Source organism: Gallus gallus, chromosome Z, assembly GCF_016699485.2.
Source record: "Gallus gallus isolate bGalGal1 chromosome Z, bGalGal1.mat.broiler.GRCg7b, whole genome shotgun sequence".
Classification (NCBI taxonomy): domain Eukaryota; kingdom Metazoa; phylum Chordata; class Aves; order Galliformes; family Phasianidae; genus Gallus; species Gallus gallus.
The window spans coordinates 55,730,361-55,749,806 of NC_052572.1; the positions used below are offsets into that span (position 1 = coordinate 55,730,361).

Sequence of the window (19,446 nt, forward strand, 5' to 3'; positions counted from 1 at the left end):
GCGGGCGCGCATGCGCACAGCGGGCGGCGCGGAGCGGGTGGTGGCGGCTCAGGTAAGGGCGGCCCTTCCGTGGCGCGGGGGGTCCGGCGCGGCGGCGGGGAGTTCCGGCGCTGCGGTGTTCTCCTCAGCGCGGCTGCCGCGGTTCGAGTGGCGCTGCAGGGCCGTGCGGCGCCTTCCTCATTCCCCCGCGTTTCCCGCAGGCCGGCGGCGGGGCGTTGCGCAGCGGGGAAGATGAGAGGCGCGGCGCTGCTGTGGGGCGGCGTTGTCGTGCGGCCCCGGGACTGATGCAGAAGGTCAACAAGAACGTGGTGCTGGCTGTGCTGAGCCTGACCAGCCTGGTGTTCCTCCTCTTCCAGCTGTACTACTACAAGTTCTACCTGTCGCAGAAGGTAAAAGCACGCTCCCGCCTTTGGCCGCTTTCCCGCAGCCCGTGATTGTGAACGAGGCCGTGGGCGATCGTTCCTTATCGTCTCTGAAGGCGGAAAACTGAGCCGCCAGCTGCCGTGACTTCACGGTCTCAGTATGCTCTAGCAGCGTGAAGTTGCTTTGCGTCTGGGCAGAGCTGAGCGCTGTCTTGCTGCCTTGGCCCCGTGGTGCTTGCCTAACGGCGCCTGTGTTTGTCACAGCGCTGCTGAGGTGGCTCACGAATCTGAGGCCTGATCCTGCGATCCTTGTGAGTCCCCACGGCTCGTGTTGACCTTCTGAATATACTGTGCTGCAGCAGCGGGCTTTGATTTCTCTTCCAATGCTGTAGGCAGCAGGCATAATCACAAAGGGCTGACTGGATAAATGCCCCTGAGAATGTTGTTAAGAGGTCGGAAGCAGATGTTCAGCTGAAACCTATTTATTTATTTTCCCCTCTTCTTCGTTTTTGTTAGAATGGGACGGTTTTTTCAAAAGCCAGAGGAAGCCAGTCTGGCCAGGACAGCACGAGATGGGTATGTACACGTACATCACTGACTGCACACTTCCATTGCGGTTCTCAGAGAACTTGCACAGAATGGCACATGCAAGGCCTGATTCTCTTGCCTCTTCACTGGGGCTGCTTTAGCGTTAAGAACTGAAAGATGCTTCTTTCACTGAATGAGGTGGTTACGTGTTTCAAAACTTCAGGATGGAGTTGGGACAGGGTTGCAGCCTAGCAGTCTGTGCCTGTGTGGTCCTTTGCAGTGTTATATGCTTAGAATCAAATCTCCTTCTTCCAACAAAAGTTTTGGTCTAGGCTTTCATGTGCTTTCAGACAGAGTATTGAGAAGATTGGCTTTTTGACTTTTAGCTTGTTTGATAGTATCATGGTAGAAGAGTCAGCTGCAGGTCACAGGGTAGTACTTCTTGCTTGCTGCAGGCACTTAGCCAGCTGCTAAGAGGTCCATGTTGCCTGGTTATGCTGGATCACAAAGCTCTTCACAAGCAGCAAAATCATACGTTTCAGCATTCGCTACTTGCTGTATTCCAGCATTCAGGACAAGTGTTATGAGTGCCCTTACATACTCAAAATTGCATGCTTTTGTTCTGTTTTGCTGAAGATTTACAGGGTTCCTTGCAGCTAGAACATCACCATGGTCCTGGGAAATGAAAAATTCAGTCAGTTGAATACAAATTTGTATGTGGTATACCTGAGTACAGTACTCAGGTACCTGTAGTTAGCATTTGTTTACAGAAGTCTTTCACTGACAGATCTCCTCCTTCAAGAACAGCACAGGTGGTTAAGGAGAAGGCATGCTGGGAGCTGATTGCCCTTTGCTTTGGATGCAGTACGATAATGCTGCTAGTTAGCAAAATAGCCATTTAAGTGCCTAGTTTCTGCTGAGCAGAAGAAGTGGTGTTCATGTTAAAAACTGTACTTGGAAATAATCCAAACCAGCTGTTCTGTGGACTGCTTGCTGGCATTAAGACTCTTGAAATTCTTAGAGTTGGCATCCTCTTTGGAACCGCTCATGTGGCGTTGGGTGATAAAGTCACAGTTGAGCTTCCAGTCTGCCATTCTGTAGGCAGAATTCTCTTCAGCTCTAACTTGATCTTACAGGGTTATTAGTAATTGAACAAACTGGTCCATGATCCTGTTTTTTTCCTTTGAAGTTCCTTCCTTTTGAGTCCCTGCATGATGAGTCCAAACTACTCTGTGTGAATGAGTTTCTGCTTGATACCATGATCATCTCTTCCTGCTGATTAAGTTCCAATTAGAAACACCCATTTTCCTGGAGAAGTAACAAGAAAAAAAAAAGTAGATATCTCTGCACAGATTAGTTTCCTGTTCATCAGTCTGATCTGCTTGTTGTAATTTTAGAAATAACACTAGCACATTGCTTATCTTTTGGCTAAGTATAGTGGAAATCACTAAGCCAGGGAGGTCTTGCCTCTGCTTGTAGAGCTCATGTAGTGTGTTGCTCTCTCAATTATAGCTGTTGGTCCATACTCTGTCTTCACTCATGTTTTTCCACCTCTCTGAAGCCAGAGTCCTGTACCAGAATTGGAAGTTGGCATGTGAAATCTGTTTGGATGGACTCAGCAATTTGATTGTAAGAGTGTGAGAGCTTGAGTTGGAAGACCAGGGTCAATTTGTTGGACTGGTAGCTTGGACAGCAGGCTGTTGTTTTCCCTTATCATGCCTCATCTAGAAATCTTGAGATGCAACAGACATAAAGCCTAGCAGTGCTGTTATAATCTTTTTTTTCCTGATTTGAACTGTATTTTCCATCATGAAGTTTAATTCTTGCCAGTTAAACATCTCAGCTACAATTTTAATAGCAGTTGCAGCTGTGATTGCTGTAAATTGTCCCCGTGCTATGGACATTTAAATGTGCTTGATGAAAATTCTCCTCTGAGTCAAGTTAGTAAATCCTCTCACCATGCACACGGCCTTCTTTGTACATCTTCTGCTGTTCAGGCAGTATGGCCATGATTGAATGCCCTGGGTTCTTTGTGCCTCCTCGCCAAATCACTCTGTGCACATTAGGCATCACGGATAGATAGTGTTACTGATAGACAGTGGATAGCGTGAAGACTCTTCCTCTTATTAGTAGTGTAAATGACAGTGTATGCTCAACACTGTTCTAAAATTTATCTTCTATTTCTCACAATTCCTAATAGTGTTAAAATAAATCATAGCTGACTGTGCCTCTCAGGAAAAGCCATGGAAGAAAGAATTGCATTTCTTAAGGACGTTCTACGATTAGAGTAAGTTTATTCTCTCAGTTTGTCTCATCAGCAAACTAAGCTAAGACTATCACAGATTTTTTTGACAGTGACAGTGATTGATTTGTGTACAAAGATTTAAGCTTTCAGGATTCATACAAGTCTTGCTTTTTTCTTATTACTTCTTACTTGCTAAAGAGCTTCCTGTTTTTGGTTTAGAGGGTCTGCATCATGCAGTCAGTGTTTGCATAAAACTTCACTGTTTGAGAGCATTCCATGAAGGATTAGTACTATACTTGTGAACTGAAAATGTGGTTGTCTGGGTCTTTTTAATAATTCTGTAAGGACTGTAAAGTTTCCTTCTTTCTCTCATTTGCCATTCTTTATTATGGTTGCTGGGTGGTTGCCTTTTTTTTTCCAACAGGCTTAGCCTCCTTCTTTCCAGCAGAGGTCTCTGTTGAACGTAAGGTGTAAAGCATAAACTGAATTGGAAATGTTGGGATAGGAGAGATCTGTCTTGTCTGCATGGAGAGCCTGCCCCAACCAATTTGTTGGACCTAAAGTCCAGGCAATCTGTGTGTATTTGCTTTTCAGTATTTACCATATGACTGCTCTGTTAGATCCACAGAAGTGGATGCAAGTTCAGCACTTTCTGCGGAGTTGAGCCAACGAGATCTGGTTGCTTCAGCCTTTTTGCCAGCTAAGCTTTCAATAGCTCTAAGAATAGAAATATTGCCGCCTTTCTGGGCGTCTGATCGTGTACTGGGGAAAAAATCTGCTAACATCTGTTTGCAATTTCCTGTTTTCTAACCAGGTGCTTCTCAGCCTGCCAGAGTGCACCTCTGAGAAGAACTTGGCTTCATCCTCTCTGTACCTCCTAGTTATGCTGTTATTAAAGGCAGAACTGGATCTCCAGATTGTGTCTTCCTAATTCTGGATTAACCCAACTGTCTTTGGCACACTGTAGACTGCCCTTGTTTTCCACCAGAGCACTTAGGTGCTTTTCTGCAGTTTCTCATGTTCAGTTGCCCCAGCCTTTCCTATTGGGTGAATCTCACCCATCCCAGATGTCAGGCTTTGCCTTCACCCATGTTGTCCTTGTTGTGCTTCCTGTCACCATCTGTATGAATCATTGGACCCTTTCTTGGTCTCTGTGAATGGCAGTCCTGCCCTACAGCATACTGAATGATCTTCTGGTTCAGTGTAGACTACCAGATTTCTGAGAATGCACTTTTTGCTATTGTAGAGATTATTAATAAAGTTACAAAGCAGTGTTGAGTAGGACTGAACCCTGCTGAGATGCCAGTAGTAACCAGTGGTTGGTAGGACATGGTACAGGTGATCCGAAGGTCTGTGCCTGCTGGTCAGCTGGTTCTCCATGCAGCTTCTGTTGCATTTACCCGGTACATATCTCTCCACTTGAGGTTCAGGAATACTGTGTGGGAGTAGGTCAACAGACTTGCTAAAATCAGAGTGTGAACAGCATCCATTGCTCTCCCCTTGCTCACAGAGCTAATTATTTCTTCCACGGCAGCGAGGTCATTAGGTGCAGTTTGCATTTGGCTGTCTTTCCCAGACACACTTTTGCCATTTGTGTGCTTACATGTGACAATACAAGGGCTTTTGCTCCAGAAGCCTATTGGGGATTGAGATAAAGCTCCCCAGGTCCTCCTTTCTGAAGTTGTTATGGAATTTAGATCTTTCTAGACTTGAAATGTAACAGAGGAGCCTCAGAAGGACATCAGCCTGTTCCCTCAGCACCCATATGTGTGTTTCATCTACTTCTGTCATCTGTTAGTTTATTTAAGCACCTTCCAATTTGGTCTGGAACTGGAAAGAATCTAGAGCTTAATTTAGAGGTTATTCTAGATTGCAGCACTCTGAAGCACTTTAACTTCTGAAAATTTTTAAGTGAATATGAAAGATTTTTCCTCTAGTCTTAGAGATAGGGAGTGCTTGAGAGCAGGCTGCTCTTCTGAAAGAAGAAATGTCAATGTCTGCAATTGTTTATAGAAGTTAAGGCACACTCAGAACATGCACTGGGAGATGAGAGTTAATGTACTGACTTGAGTACACTTTACAAATGATGTTTCTAACTTCTTGTTTTCTCCTCTGTCAAACAGCATGTGGTTAGGAAGTTCCTAGGCTTAATATCCAGTCACAACATACCGGTGTATTTGATTGATCCTTTAATTCTGGGACTTGTTGATAAAGACATTGAACAGATCAGAAGTTCTTCTGATGGCCCTAGTCCGGAATGCAAGTACTTCTGTGCTCCAAGAGACTTCACTACATTTGCGCTACTGGACAAAGCGTGGAAACATGAAGTGAGTTTCTTTTCTTCAGTTCACGTAGTGTATTTTAATACATTTAACTGTTCTAGGATTTTGTGTCATAGTGCTTCCATGTTTTTATTGAGGACACAGAATTTGTTGTAGATCTCCTAAGAGTTATGGTAGAAGAAACTCTTTTGAAGTAAAAGGTATTCACGCACTAGCCTTTGAGGTTTTAGAAATACATGAGTTGTTGAAAGAGAATGGTAACCCTGACTTTGAAGAAAGTCACATAATTGATTTAGTAATAGGTACTGAGAGTCCTTCCTGATAACAAAAGGTTCTTGAGAAGCTATCTGCGGCATTCGAAAGCAATTGTAATAAGGTGCCATCCCCAAAAGGGAAGAAGAGATTGATATTTTAAAATGGAAGGGGAAATCTTTAAGCCTGTTATGTAGATAGAGCCGTAATAAATTGTTGAGAAAATGCAAGTATTGATGTGACAGGGCTGGAAAGATTATGATAATCTGCTCATTTACATTTCTTTTAGTACGCCTGTATGTTTGCCCCATTTTGTTTTGTCACTTAGTATAGTAGCACCTGGTGCTTTTCTTCAGTAGCATTAGATTTTATTAGATTCAGTAGCAGTAGATTTTTAAGTGGATGTGTTTAAGAGTGGAGATGTAGTAGGGGATGAAGGACAAAATTAAATCCAAGATAATTTCCTCAGCCATGGCATCTGGAAATACGTAAGGGATTAAATTACACAAACGATGCCACTGATAAACTGCTTTTTTCTTTCCATTTTTTTCATTCACGTCCCTGTCCACATCCCCATCAAGAAATATTAAAATGACCTGTAGCCATTTTACTGAAACAGTCCTAACCAAGCAAAGAGTGGTGGTGCTCTGTACTTGATCAGACGGTGGTTTTAGCCATAGCAGTTAAGAAACTAAAGGAACCAAGAATAAGGTTGTGTAGCAGAACGCTAATAGAACTCCATCTCCCCATTCCTTTGTACCTTATTGTTACTCTCTGTACCATCCAGAGGAGTAACTGAAAGGGTTGTCAGGTGCTGATTGGTTCTTGCCAGGCAAAATTTCATCTTTTTTCTTTTTTTTTTTTTTTAATGAAAATAGGAAAGTCAGTGGCTTAACATTAATATATTTAAAATTCTGAGATCTGTTGATAACTGCACGAGTGCTTTTATTAGAGTAATGAAAATGGCTTTTAATTATGGTAAAGATCATGGATTATACTTCATTTTATTTGTGTAGAGTTTCAGCGAAGAGTTACTTTGTTGATGCTACAGAATGCACAACGCAGTGGCTGAGAAAAGCCTTACAGCGTTTACTTTGTTGTTTTATTGACAGTTTGCTGGTCAGAATTTAAGAAAAGGAAATATAGCAGTTGGTTATGGTTCCTGATCTTTAAGTTGCAGCAAATTGTTGAGTAGTTGATGCTTAAATCTGACTAGAAAGTGAAAATTGGGAATAATGTCAGTTAACAACTTTAGCATTCAGTTTTGGTTTCTCTTCTGTTTAGCTTTTCTCCCTCTTTCTGCCTTTCCCTCTCTCCCGTTTTTAGGTGGGACTTTTTAGAACTGCTGAGAAGATGGGGTTCCAATGGCTAAAGGTTCTAAATAAGGACCCTCGCTTGGATGGGATGGATGACCTGTCTGGGACTGAAATTCCCTTGCACTACATTTTTAAACTAGCATCTCATGCCATTCACCTGGTGGTTTTCTATGAGAGGAGTGGTAATTTCCTCTGGCATGGCCCCCTAAGGCTCAAGCAACATATGGACAGAAAATTTGTGCCTTTCCGGAAGCTCCACTTTGGTCGCTACCCTGGAGCATATGAAAAGTGAGTTCACAACAAAGGAGGCAAAAGGCTATAGCATCGTTTCCAAAATAATTTCCTTCTCTTGTATATTAAGTTGACCTTTTCTGTAAATTTCAAAATGTAGATCATGAATATTTTAGCTCTCGCAGTGCCTGTAAGGTAAATTTATGAAGGTAAATCCAATTCCGGTTATTGAAAGCAAGAGTTTCTCATCATTCATAAATGAGAAATGAGAGAGGTAAAGTTTGAGTGACGGGAGATGTAGTAATAACTGACATGTATTTGATGTTCTTCCTGCAATCATATGCATCCAGAAGTTCAATGCAGATATAGAACATAGTTGAAAATGGAAGGCAACACAGATCTGCTTAGTAATAATTTAAATGTCCAGTGTTAAAGAATGCGAATAGAGAGAAGTGATATTTGTATCGTGCAGAAAAGTAGCAATAAGTGCTTTTTAACCCACATTTGCTAAGTGCTGCTCCGACTCCTCATTTGCATAAGTGTTTGAACTGATGGTGTTATTTGTCCCTAGTCTTATGCTCAAACCTTGCATCGCATTGGTGAAGTTACTGTAAATGTCTGCCTTTTGCTACAGCACTTTCAATAGCAATGTTTCAGAAAATACAGGTGACAGCAAATCTTGTCACTGTTTTCAAAGCCAAGCACGTACCACTATGCTTTGAGAGCCGTATTCTTGTATGGCATGTGTTTATGTCATACTAAAGTAGCCAGACATTTCGCAGGTCAAAATAAATGTATGACTACTTTTTCTTTCTTTTAAAACATGGAAGCTGTATGGACTGTGTTCCTAAACATTTAAAAATGACTACGTAAGCTGTTAAATATAACTTTTCACTCATTGTGAAGACTTGATGGCTTTTAAACTTTAAAGGCGAATAGCCTCTGTGCACAGGTTGAAATTTGATTCTAGAAGTGTATCCCATATTTAGACAACCAAATAAATAACCTGAATTTTCAAGAGCACTGAACAGAAGGTCTGAACAAATTTAGTGTCAGTAAAGGAAATGCTGATCTGAAAAGGTAAGTATGGGCTTACAGGCACAGAATTTCTTTTTAAATGAAATTTGGAAAGGTATAAGGAAGTATTGGAGCTTTTGTTCCTCTTCTTTCTTAATTCATTTTGGGTAAGTTTGGACAGAGGATCCACTGACAGAGGTATGTTTTACGGTTTGAAGCAGTGCTTGAGGACAAAGTGGCTTGTAGTTTATAAAGGAGTTGAGTTGAGTAACCTGTTTTCTTTCTTTCCATGCAGGCCTGAACTTCTGCTTGTTTCGATTGATGACTTAAAAGTTCAAATTCCAAAAAATCCATCCAGTTTTCTAGAAGAGATGTCACACTCTAGATTTCTTGAATGTAGGTACAGAGAAGCTCGGGCTTTCTTTCAGGTTAGTGGTAATCAAGTAGTGTCTCTGAGATGTAATGCCCATTTTCACCAGTTGACCCAAACCTACAAACAGTTCATCACTTTTCTATTTAAATGCAACTTTTCACGTGCATAAAGCTAACTGTAGGATCTGGGACTCAAGAGAATTTAGTGAATGGTAATAAACCAAAGCAGTAACTGAGGAATCATGGTCTTTCTTTTTGACTGTGAGTGTGATTTTTTCCCATTTTTCAAAACAATGAAAAGATAGCATAACTAACCTGCCCATAGTTTTCTCATAATCTTACTGCTAAACAGATTTCATGAGATCTTTTGCATCTTTGTAGTCTAAAATTTTACTTATGGCATTTCTCCAAGTTGTGAACCATTCTTACTTTTACATTCATTTGAGCCACGTATTGCAATACTACGTTCCTAGTTCTGATTTCAGATTCTCTGAAACCTCCAGGCAGTAATTTCCACAGGTAGAGAGAGCATGTTTGGGAAAGCATATTGAACTTCAATACTGAAATGAGCAGCTGGCTTCTATTTTGAAACTTATCGAGGTGTCTGTCACCCAGGAGCTCCTTGTAACATCAGTTGTGAAGTTGAGTGGTCAGTGCATTGTTTGCATGTTTGATTTGGGTATGTTTGCCCAGACTGTCTCCCTGGTTTTGGCTTTTCTCCACAGAAGATGTTACTGAGCTGTAGTTGGCATAGTTTTCCATTCACGTTGCTACAGTTAGGTAGCAGAAGTTCTCAACATCCTTCTAACACTTGGTGGCGCCAAATAAACTTGTAATATTCTCAAAGGTGATTACATCTCTGCTTTCCCCCCAGACTGTGGGTATTGGCCTCTCTGTGAGCAGAGTTAGGAGTTGTGTGTGTTGTTGCCACGTATCTTTGTCTAACATATATAGTCTTATTCTATTTTACTGTGACCTTCCATTACGCTACTTTGGAAAAAACAAATACTGACGTTTCAGAGTTGAAATTTGACCTGTGATTCCAGTGCACTTTCTCAAACTGAACTACGTGTGCAAGAAAGCATAATGCCCAGATGTTACTTAAATAATTTTTCAAAGGTCATTTTTTCCAAGGATGATGAAAAATGGGTGGAGAAGTTTGCTCTCTTGTCACAGCTTACTTTTGCTTTCCAGGTGTATCCTGATGATGCCTCTTTTGATGCAGTGGAATTCAGAAGAAAAGCAAAATCCTTGCTCCATCTGGCTGCTCTGACACTGAATAACTTGGGAGTAAAGTTCTGGCTGAGCAGTGGAACGTGCCTTGGTAAAATATTTTTAATTCATCTAACATCTTAAACATTTTATCCTCTTGCGTTTGTGATGCCACCTGAGGATAGCAGCTGGAAGGTGGTATCTGTGAAGTGTGAAGCAGATGTTCTGTGTTAGCTTTATTAAAATAAGGCCTTTTTCTCCTGACCTGATTTCCTGATTTCTCTTGGAAAAACTTGAGCCTTGGAGGTGATGAATGTATTCCAAGTAAAGCATTAAGGATTGCTAACAGTTTCTGTGTTGTGTTGATCTCTGCTTGGAAAGTAATTACAAGTTCTCTAAGTTGTGTGGCTTACAGTTTGTTAAGTGCTGGCTGGAAGATACAAAGATGAATGTATTTTTCTGATGTTCTTATAGACTCTCACCAGATTTTCTTCCCGTGCTCTTTAATGTTTATCATTGAGCTTTTATGCATATTTAATCTCTTTATATATTTTAAAACACAGTGTTTTAATTAAAAAGTCAAACCAGTAGGGTAGGCACTACAAGTTTTCAATTCTGTTGGAAGTTAAAAGAAGTATCTTCTTATTGGTGAAGATCCTTTCCTTACTGAAATAGGTTGTGATAACTCACATGTGCACAAGTCACCTTTATTTTTTTATTATTTTTTTGGCCTAGAGAATATCATTTTCTGAATGAACAGTTACCAAAACTGCATTAATGAAACAAACAAAAGAATGTCCCAGTTCTTGTCTAATTGTTTCACAGTAGTGCTTCAAATTTATCTAAAGTAATTGTTGAAAATTATAAGCATGGCTGCAGCCCTATCACTATTCATTTCTTGTTAGATTTGGACCCAGATAAAGAGATATTTTCGTGGAAGACATTTAGAATAGAAAGCTGGAGATATTTTCATTTTAAGAGTTAGTACTTTCTCATTCCTGACTTCATAGAGAAAGGAGGTGGCTATAAGTGCATTAGTCCTTCTGTTTTCTTCAGTGTGATTCATTTGTTACTAGAGAAAGCAGATGTCTTATTTTATGGCCTCATTTGAGGATTTCAGGTTGGTTACCTTTTGACGAGTTGTTTTTGTACTGCCTTTGTTTTATGATATATTTCTCGTACTCCAAAGTTAACTAATTCTTATTTTTTTTTGCTTTCTTCTCAGGATGGTATAGACAGTGCAATGTCATTCCTTACAGCAAAGATGTGGACCTGGGGATCTTTATAAGGGACTACAAAGCTGATATCATTCCAGCCTTTCAGAAAGCAGGATTACCATTAAAACACAAGTTTGGCAAGGTACACAGATAAGGAAGAATTCACTTAATATGTCTTTTTGTAGGATAGTAAGTTTGAGTACTCCTGCAGTTCATTTACATAGAACTGCATATCCAAACTCTTTTATTCCTAAATGTTTTACCTAAAACATATAGACTCACTGATTTTTTTTTTTCTTTTTTCTCTGGGACACCGTGTGAGAAAACACCATTCTTACTGGCTTCGGTCTTGTCTGGGGAGTCTGAATTTCACACAGAAGAAATTTTACAAAGTTCTAGAGGGGTCTAATTTGTGTTAGCGCTGCTAGAGAAACTTAAGATAGAGTTTAATATTTGATATTGGACCTGGCTGATTGTAGGAGTGGGTGGGTAGGTAACAGCTCTGAGATTATCTGTATCCTTGTATGCAAAGATAGCAGAAGGTGAAGGATTGCTTGAGGTGGGTACTGGGTTAGTCCATTATCAGCCTATGTGGACCTTCATTATTTTTTTCTGGAGTGTAAGCTGCAGAGTAGAATGTAAAGGTAGAAGAAAGAAACAGAAGTACAAAGGTTCAGCCACAGTTAAAGTTATAATTGCTGGTGCTAGTGAGGGTTTTATTGTCGAAGAAGGTGTTATTGTAGGTGTTAAATGAAGATACTTACTAATCACTTGCTTATTCACTGATATTCTGCTCTTTTATGTGAACCTTTTAGCAAATTGCACTCTCAGGTGGTGGCAATTTCTGTATGGATCGCAGTAAGCTGTTGTGTGACCTGTGTGAGGAGAGCTTGAGCCTTAAGCAAGCCATTTTCTATTCTTGGTGCAGAGCAAATGCAGCTGTAAACGTTGATTTTTTGTGGTATTAAGTGGACAGTACTGTTCGAGCTAACTTGAGTTTTGTGTGGCAAGCTGTATCAGTTTGTGCTGCAATAGAATTAATTTTATTCTTAGTATCTGGTATGGTGCTGTGTTTTGGATTTGCGACTAAAACAGTGTTAAGGACATCCCAGTGTTTTATTTGTTGCTCATCAATGCTTATACAGCAAGGCCTTTTTTGTTTCTCATGCTTCCCTGCTAGCATGGTATTGCACGAAAATTGGAAGAGGACAGAGGCAAATGCAGATAAACTGATCAAAGGGATATTCCATAAAGAAAGCTGGAATAAAGAAGAAAGAAGGGAAGAGTGTTTGGAATTATGGCATCTGTCTTCTCAAGTATCTGTTATGCATAATAAAGCCGTGCTTTCCTGGAATTGCCAGAACATCTGCCTGCCAATGGGAAGTAACAAACTAGTCCCTTATTTTGATGTGCCTGCATGTGCAGCTTCTGCTTTACCTGTTACTGCCCTTATCTTGACCCACAAGTTTTCTTGCTCTTCCTTTTACTCATCTTTTCCTGCTCCCCTGTCCTCCTGGTAGTGAGAAGGAAAGTGAGTGACTAGCTGTGCAGTACTTATCAGCCTACTGGGGTTAACTCACAACACAGGCACTTTTAAAATTCTTATTTTAAACCCATGTCATAATACCTTCTTTCTTCTGAAAGGGCTATGTTTAAGTGCGTTCCTGATAGAGTAGCAGACTTCATGGCATTGAAAGGTCATCATTCTCTACTTTCGTCTGTTTTACCACAAGCATCTGAATGGAAAATGGTTTGCTTTAGATTTCTGCCTTTCATCACACAGCTCTTTTGCGTCCTCCTGGAAAACTGCTGGAGTTCTGGCTTACTTGCCTAGGCAGAATGACATTACAGTTGATCACTGAATAGATAGCTCTGTGTTCATTTTGTGGCCGAAAGCAAGGAGATGATAGTGCCAGAGCTTTGGGGACGGAAAGAGAAGACAGTCCCACTGAGGTGCAGAAAATTTCTAGTTTTCTCAAGGCACCAAAAATAAAGAAATTGCTGAGTTAGTGTATTTTCTACACTTCCACTGCATCACTGAAAATAGATTTGTTCCCTGAAATCTGCTTGCTTCGGTAGCCTTGTGTTTTTATGAGTGCATATAGCCTGTATTTCTGTCTTGCAGGTAGAAGACAGTTTGGAACTCTCTTTCCAGGGAGATGACGATGTGAAACTTGATATTTTTTTCTTCTATGAAGAAGATGACTATATATGGAATGGAGGAACTCAGGCAAAGTCGGGCAAGAAATTTAAGTATGAACTGGATTTATACCTCTAATAAGAAAGAAACTGAGCAAGTTAGGTTTCAGTCTTAGCATTCTGTATTGTGTGTTTTTATTTGGCGAAGTCTGTGCTCTTTGTGGCTGGCATCGGAGGAGAATCAGAGGAGATTTTGTACTTTGAGACTATGGAAGTGAAAAGAGAACAATATTATGCCTTAGTAGAGAGGTGCTGGGCCTGTCGAATGCTGGTTTTCTTATGAAATTGAAAGAGCACTGTCATGTCATGTACGAGGCAGATGCTATCTGGAGTGTGCAAGCACTAAGTTAAAGATTTAAGATGAGAAGGAAGTCTCCTAGAACTTTTTTTGTTGCACAAACATGTTAAGTGAAAAACAAGTCCTTAGACGTCTGTCTTGATGAATGTTATACCAGAAAGCCTCAGATATCCTTCCAAAGTAAACTCCATAGTTTTGGATGTTGTGGTAATGATTTGGAATATTTCATTGACTACAATGCTGTGACAGCAGTGCAAATAATAATTGCAGACCTTCTTGCTGTTCATGTTCTGAGAATGGGATTTTAAATAGAATACCACATTTCTTGCTTCATTCTTTCCAGTGCTAAAACAGCAAATAAGTACAACAGCTTCTTAATCTATTCAGCAAGCTGAATAAAGGTTTTGGGAATTAGACTTGTTTCTTTCCATTACTCATCTTCTCCCAGAGACACTTGCAGACTAGTTGAAAGCCTTGTTGACTTACATAGGATATCATTATTCTCCACATTTTGCCTGAACTGCGTTTGCTTACAGTTAACTAACAGGAACTTAGTGTGCACTGTCATCCAGACAGTGATAGAATGTGACTCCTTGCCATAGATTTATTTGTTCTGAAATGATAAACAAAGATTGGGGAAGATGCTTCGACAAGCAGAGTCAAAAGGTGCACATAAAAATAGACCAGGGGAAGAACTACTGGAATATTCCTGCATAGGAAATATAATATGTTTTGTAGAATGCAACAACAGTTTCATGGTTGTCCAGAGTGAGTATAACGTCTGTTCTTTCTGTAGAAGATTATGGAGGATTTTTTTTAATGTATTTTTCAGGCAGCTGACCAGAAAGTTCTTTTTTCTGTACTTGTGTTTCACATCTGTTTCCATTCCAGTAAAGTTGACATCCTCTTTCAAAATTGCATTTTAGTGGCAGACTTTGGGATCCTCAATTTTGCTTAGCCCTCTAACTTTCAAAATTGTGAGACTAGCTGAAGTAGAGAGGTCAATCAAAAGTGAAGTGATTGTTTGGTCATGTTGAATCCTATATCTCACCTGCTGTGCATTCGTATCAGAAGAGAGACTGCTGCTGGATCATCACAGATCTGGAAGGTGGCTCTATTCAGAGATATTTATGTTCTTAATAAATGCAGGGTAAAATAATTTTTTTCAAAAAGCTGAGTATTTTTGTCAACGTATTTTCTATATATCTTGCTAAATAAAACTATGTAGAATGAAATTATTTAGTCGAGAAAATATTTTTCAGTAGCCATTTTTCTCTCTACTTCCTTGGCAAGTGGGTTTCCAAGCCCTACAAGTCTTGCTGTATGGTTTGCTTTTTTATGTACAGAAACACTCCCACAGCACTGCAGAGGCAAGCAAACTCATAAATCCCCTTGTCTTGGAGGTAACAAGAACTGAAACCCCTTTTTTGCTTAGAAGATTTGTGATAGATAGTTTCATTCTTAGCACAGAATATGTCTTTACAAAAACTTATCCCAGAAATCAAATCTATACTGTATGCATTAATCCTTAAAATGAGTTAATTCTGTAATTGTGACCATAAAATCTCAGATTGATGAGACTGAAATTGAAAGAAGAAACGGTGATTGTTGTATGTGCACAAGAGCACCCAGCCCTGTCCGAGCCACTTATAATGGCTGAGCAATGAATAGGGATCCCAGTGGTGGGGGGCCTCAACAGAAGTAATATTTTTCATCAGGGAATGCAAACATTTGATTTCAGCAATAGTTAAACAATTTGTTGGAGTTTCTAACTGACTTTGAATTTGCAGATTAAGTAGTTTAGTTTAAGTTATCTGTTCATTTTCCTTAAAATTGATTATTCAGAGTTCGTTCTTTGGAGGATATGTTATTTCACTTGTGTGCTGATAGCTTTTGCTTATGCATGCATGCCCACTGCAATTCAGCTTGATAGATGAATGATTTCCTGGGTTAATAAGAAGTAAATATCTTCTTGATGATTATAGGCCCACTAATAAAGTTTATTTACCTTGTTTTCCCCTTAGTAGCTGTTTTTTTTCTTCATCTTTTTAGTTCAGTTTAAAGCTAATTGTCAGTCCCTAGATATAAATTAAAAAGTGCTTGATCACTCTTTTTCACCTCCATTTAAAGCATGAAAGCAAGGTTGTTTTATTTTCTGAAATTGTTTGCTCAGCTCTTAGAAAAAATATTGGCTTTGTACTTGGAGGAACTTGCTAGATTTTTAATCCATGCAAATGCACAAATCCTTTAACTCTTTTTTGTCAAAAGTGCTAACTACTTGCAATTCCTTCTTAAGCTATGAAAAATAATGTTGAGAACACTTTTTTTTTTTTTCCTGTGGAAGATTTAAGAAGTAGGAGTGATCCTCTGCAGGAATGGTGCGTAGACTTTGGTTTAACATATAGGGCTCTTACCAGATGTCAGTCTGATCAAGCTGAAATGTACCTGTCAATTTCCAGTAGTATCAGCATACCTCTACGTGGGGCCTGCACTGAGCCCTCTGCAGAAAAGAACAGGCACAAAATGAGGTGGGTTTGATAGAATATATATTAATTTGAATGGGTCATGGGGGTTTCAGAAAGTATAGAGTGGCAGCTGTATCTTAAGTCTTTGCAGCTGCTCCAAGTCTGGCACTGTGTTTAAGCAGGGTTGCTGAAGGCTAATGGAATGCTTTTTTTCATAAGATTGAAGAAAGGTAAAAACTTGTTTGTAAAAAAAATTGTACCTTTGATTTCCACGCCTGACTCACAGTAAAATTTTTCATGCTGTATTTGAAATCCTCCTTCCCAAAAAAAACGTGTCAAATATCTTGATATCCTTCAAACAAGGTAGCTTAATAGCTTAATTTCAATTTGTAAGTGGAAAAGTAGAGACAGGGACTAATTTCTTTTACATGGGAGAATATTATGGGAGTAAACAGCAGTAGAATTAGAAATGCTCCTCCTTGAGAACACGTGGCAAATGTTAACCAGCTACTGTTGATAAAAACCCCATTCAGTTGGTAAATGATGCTTCATAGGTAGGAATCTGTGAAATAAGAAAAAAATCTGCAAATGTGACTTGGCCAGTCATTGCAGTTGCTTGCTTTCTCTGTGGACTGACTTACATGTGCTGAGCTAAGTGTGTCTTCTGCTGGTGACCATGTCCTTTTGTGGTGCAGGTATCTCTTCCCAAAGTTTACTCTGTGCTGGACTGAATTTGTAGAACTCAAGGTACACGTACCCTGTGAGACCCTGCAGTATGTTGAAGCCAACTATGGCCCAGACTGGAAGGTTCCTGTCAAGACGTGGGACTGGAAGAACTCACCATCCAATGTGCAGTACAACGGTGTCTGGCCTGTTGACGAATGGGATGAAGTCATTCAAATCTACTGAACACCTCTTTGGTTCCAGAAAGTGTCTGGTATCCTTGAAATTGTCAGTCTGTAATTTCCTGTCTCCCAAAGGCATCAACACCTGCTACGTTTGTAACTCCTCATCTGTTTCCTAAAGAGACATTTCCTATTTTTTGCTTAGCAGATAATTTTTACATATTCACTGTGAGTTGTCCACATAGTTAAAGATTAAAGGTAGATTGTGGGAACTGAGGAGGAGGAAAGCTGAAAGTAAAAGCATACAAAATCTTGCAGTAACTGTATGGGCAGTTGGCTATTAAAGCAAAACCCGTGGCCAAGTTGCTTGATCTGGGGATCATCAAAACCTTGGGACTGTTCGCTGCTTGTGAAAGATAGGACAGAAAATTCTGAAGATACTCTGTTTTTTTCTGAGGAGCTCATATGGATTTACAATTCTTAAACACCCAATTTGTCAGTCCCATAAATGCATTTAATTTGAGACTGATGTATGCAAGGGGGTTGCCTCTTGTAGTGGAATGTTTCAGTTCAGAACCTGTGTGACCCACCTGCTCTGCATGTGTTGGGTTATGGTATAATATTAAGTGAAGGAAGAATCAGAAGCACTATCTGCATCAGAGATCTTCCAGTAACAGCTGTTTGGTTTTTTTTTTTCATGAACTAACAACCACATATATTAACAACAGGGAATGTTAGGTGTTTTTTTCTCTTTTTTTAAGAACTTGAGGGCGTATGCTGCAGGAAAGTGTTTCCCATTAAAATACACTACCTGGTTTTGATGTCCCAATTGGTGTTCCCTCTGTAGGAGCCGAGCAGACTTTAGAGGATCATACCTATCTCTGCTCTCTAGAAATGAGAGAATTGATACTTTTCTGTTAAACATGGGCTCACAGAAGGTCAGTATGAATCAGAGCTCTTTTCTGTAAGCATAAGCAGAAATGTGTACAAATACCAACTGCTCCATTAAATTTGCAATAGCATAATTGCAAGTGAAGTGCAAGTGTATATTGGGCTTTGAATGGGAAAGGTGCAAGCCTGACGGCTCTCTTGTTTCTGGTTGTGTTCTTGGCCAGTGAGATAAGCTTTTTTTGTTCTGTGTTTTGGGGAGGGAAAATAGCTTTCATATGAGCTTGTGTTCATATGAAATGAGCAGGATTGTTCCAGTCCTGCTGTGCAGGAAAGATGAGACCATTAGTGTTACTAGTCAGCTAGGACTAGTATGCGATACAGACCCAGCATTACTTATGAACTAGTATCAAGGTACTGAATGTTTGCCTTATTTTCCTGCAACACATCTGAATTCCCTCTTTTCATGTTGAAGTAGAAGGGCTGTCTGCGATCTGCAGCTCTTCCACGCTTTTACTGGCAAGATTGAGTGTGTGGTTTGCATTCTGTTGGTGTGCAATTTTCAGCTCTGTATTCAAATACATACAGTTCTGAAGAGATGAAATGGCCGCTGCCGTGGGGCTGTTCCAGCACTGTATCATTCCAGGTGCACTCTGGGTCTTCCCTGCTGTTTTCATCCTGGATTGTGTGGCATACATTTCCCTGCTAGTCCTCTGTGTCCCAGAGCTCTCCTGCCACTGAAGCACTGCAGTGAATTATACAGCTTCTGACAAAAACTTGTCATGTTGCCTTGAAGTGGTACTGTAACTTTGCCTAATTAAGAAGAACAAGATGTGAAATCCTACTATTGCCATTTACTTGCAAACATAAACATTGCGTCATAAGGGATTATTTCTCAGGTAGATTTTTTTGGTATTTTTTTTCCTTAAAATGGAAAAAGCCAGTGTCCTCATGATTCCACTGCCCAGAACTCTGTTGTCATTGACTTCCGTGTTCAACAGTGTACAATAAGCCTGCAAGTTCTACAACTGTGATAGATCTTTCAAGAATCAAAGGACAGGTTCTATCAGAAAATTGTAATCCTGTCAAAGTTTTGACTTCGTAGATGGAAAGAATTTGTAATGGAAAGAATGCATGTCCCTGGGAGAGACGATGTCTTAAATATTTGATGATAACTCTGTATAAGTTATTCAAGTTCAAATATTTTCGGAAGATACAAATAAATATTTAACACTGATGAGAAGAATGAGAGTCTAATTCACTGCTCAAGTTGTGGTTTCATGCTTTATTTTGTCATCTTGGGCAACGTTTCTAACACAGTCATTGTAGTTACTGTGAAATACTGTAAGAATTTTGAGCTGTTTCTTACACTGCTTAGTGACTGTTTATTTTGAGCTTTTATTTTTTAATAAACTCGATGAGATGTCAGCTGTGCCAAATCTGATTTGGCATTCTGATTTGATTTGCTGTGTGCTAGCGATGGTGTTTTATCATCACGTTTTCGTGCCACTTGCAATGGAGTGCTCCCTGGTTTCTTCACAGTGGAAGCTCTTCATAGAGGAGCACTTTAATTCTTCATCAGCATTCATCTAGACTCGCAACTCTTACTGCAAAGCCATTTTTCAAAGCACTGTAGTATTTAATATATTCTCTTTAATGTTCCCTTTCCAGTGTCCCCTTCATCAAATAGATTCTTTTTCTTAAAAAAGAATGAAAA

The 19,446-nt window shown here is 39.9% G+C and overlaps 1 protein-coding gene across 7 annotated transcripts; it reads left to right on the forward strand.

The window, feature by feature from the left end:
• The first annotated feature begins 16 nt into the window (after positions 1-16).
• Positions 17-19,191, forward strand: FKTN (fukutin). Of its 7 annotated transcripts, XR_001464824.4 has the most exons (12): positions 17-52; positions 201-389; positions 879-938; positions 5,259-5,462; positions 6,996-7,273; positions 8,529-8,661; positions 9,800-9,929; positions 11,043-11,176; positions 13,160-13,287; positions 15,876-15,909; positions 15,991-16,059; positions 16,692-16,828. XR_001464824.4 is itself a non-coding variant. In XM_040655933.2 (11 exons), exons 2-10 carry the CDS (start codon positions 285-287, stop codon positions 15,886-15,888), a joined length of 1,185 nt encoding a protein of 394 aa, XP_040511867.1. In that variant the 5' UTR covers positions 17-52; positions 201-284; the 3' UTR covers positions 15,889-15,909; positions 15,991-18,966. The 7 variants fall into 7 exon arrangements, 5 of the variants coding, with proteins under 5 accessions (XP_040511867.1, XP_046761706.1, XP_040511868.1 ...); XR_001464823.4 differs by having other exon boundaries at positions 15,876-16,059; XM_040655933.2 differs by having other exon boundaries at positions 15,991-18,966.
• The last annotated feature ends 255 nt before the right edge of the window (positions 19,192-19,446 follow it).

Bases quoted from the DNA above. Each gene is read 5' to 3' on its own strand.
- FKTN (XM_004949355.5), top strand. From the start codon at position 285: ATGCAGAAGGTCAACAAGAACGTGGTGCTGGCTGTGCTGAGCCTGACC. The intron at 390-878 runs GTAAAAGCACGC...CGTTTTTGTTAG, and splicing joins AGTTCTACCTGTCGCAGAAG to AATGGGACGGTTTTTTCAAA. The intron at 8,662-9,799 runs GTTAGTGGTAAT...TTTGCTTTCCAG, and splicing joins AAGCTCGGGCTTTCTTTCAG to GTGTATCCTGATGATGCCTC.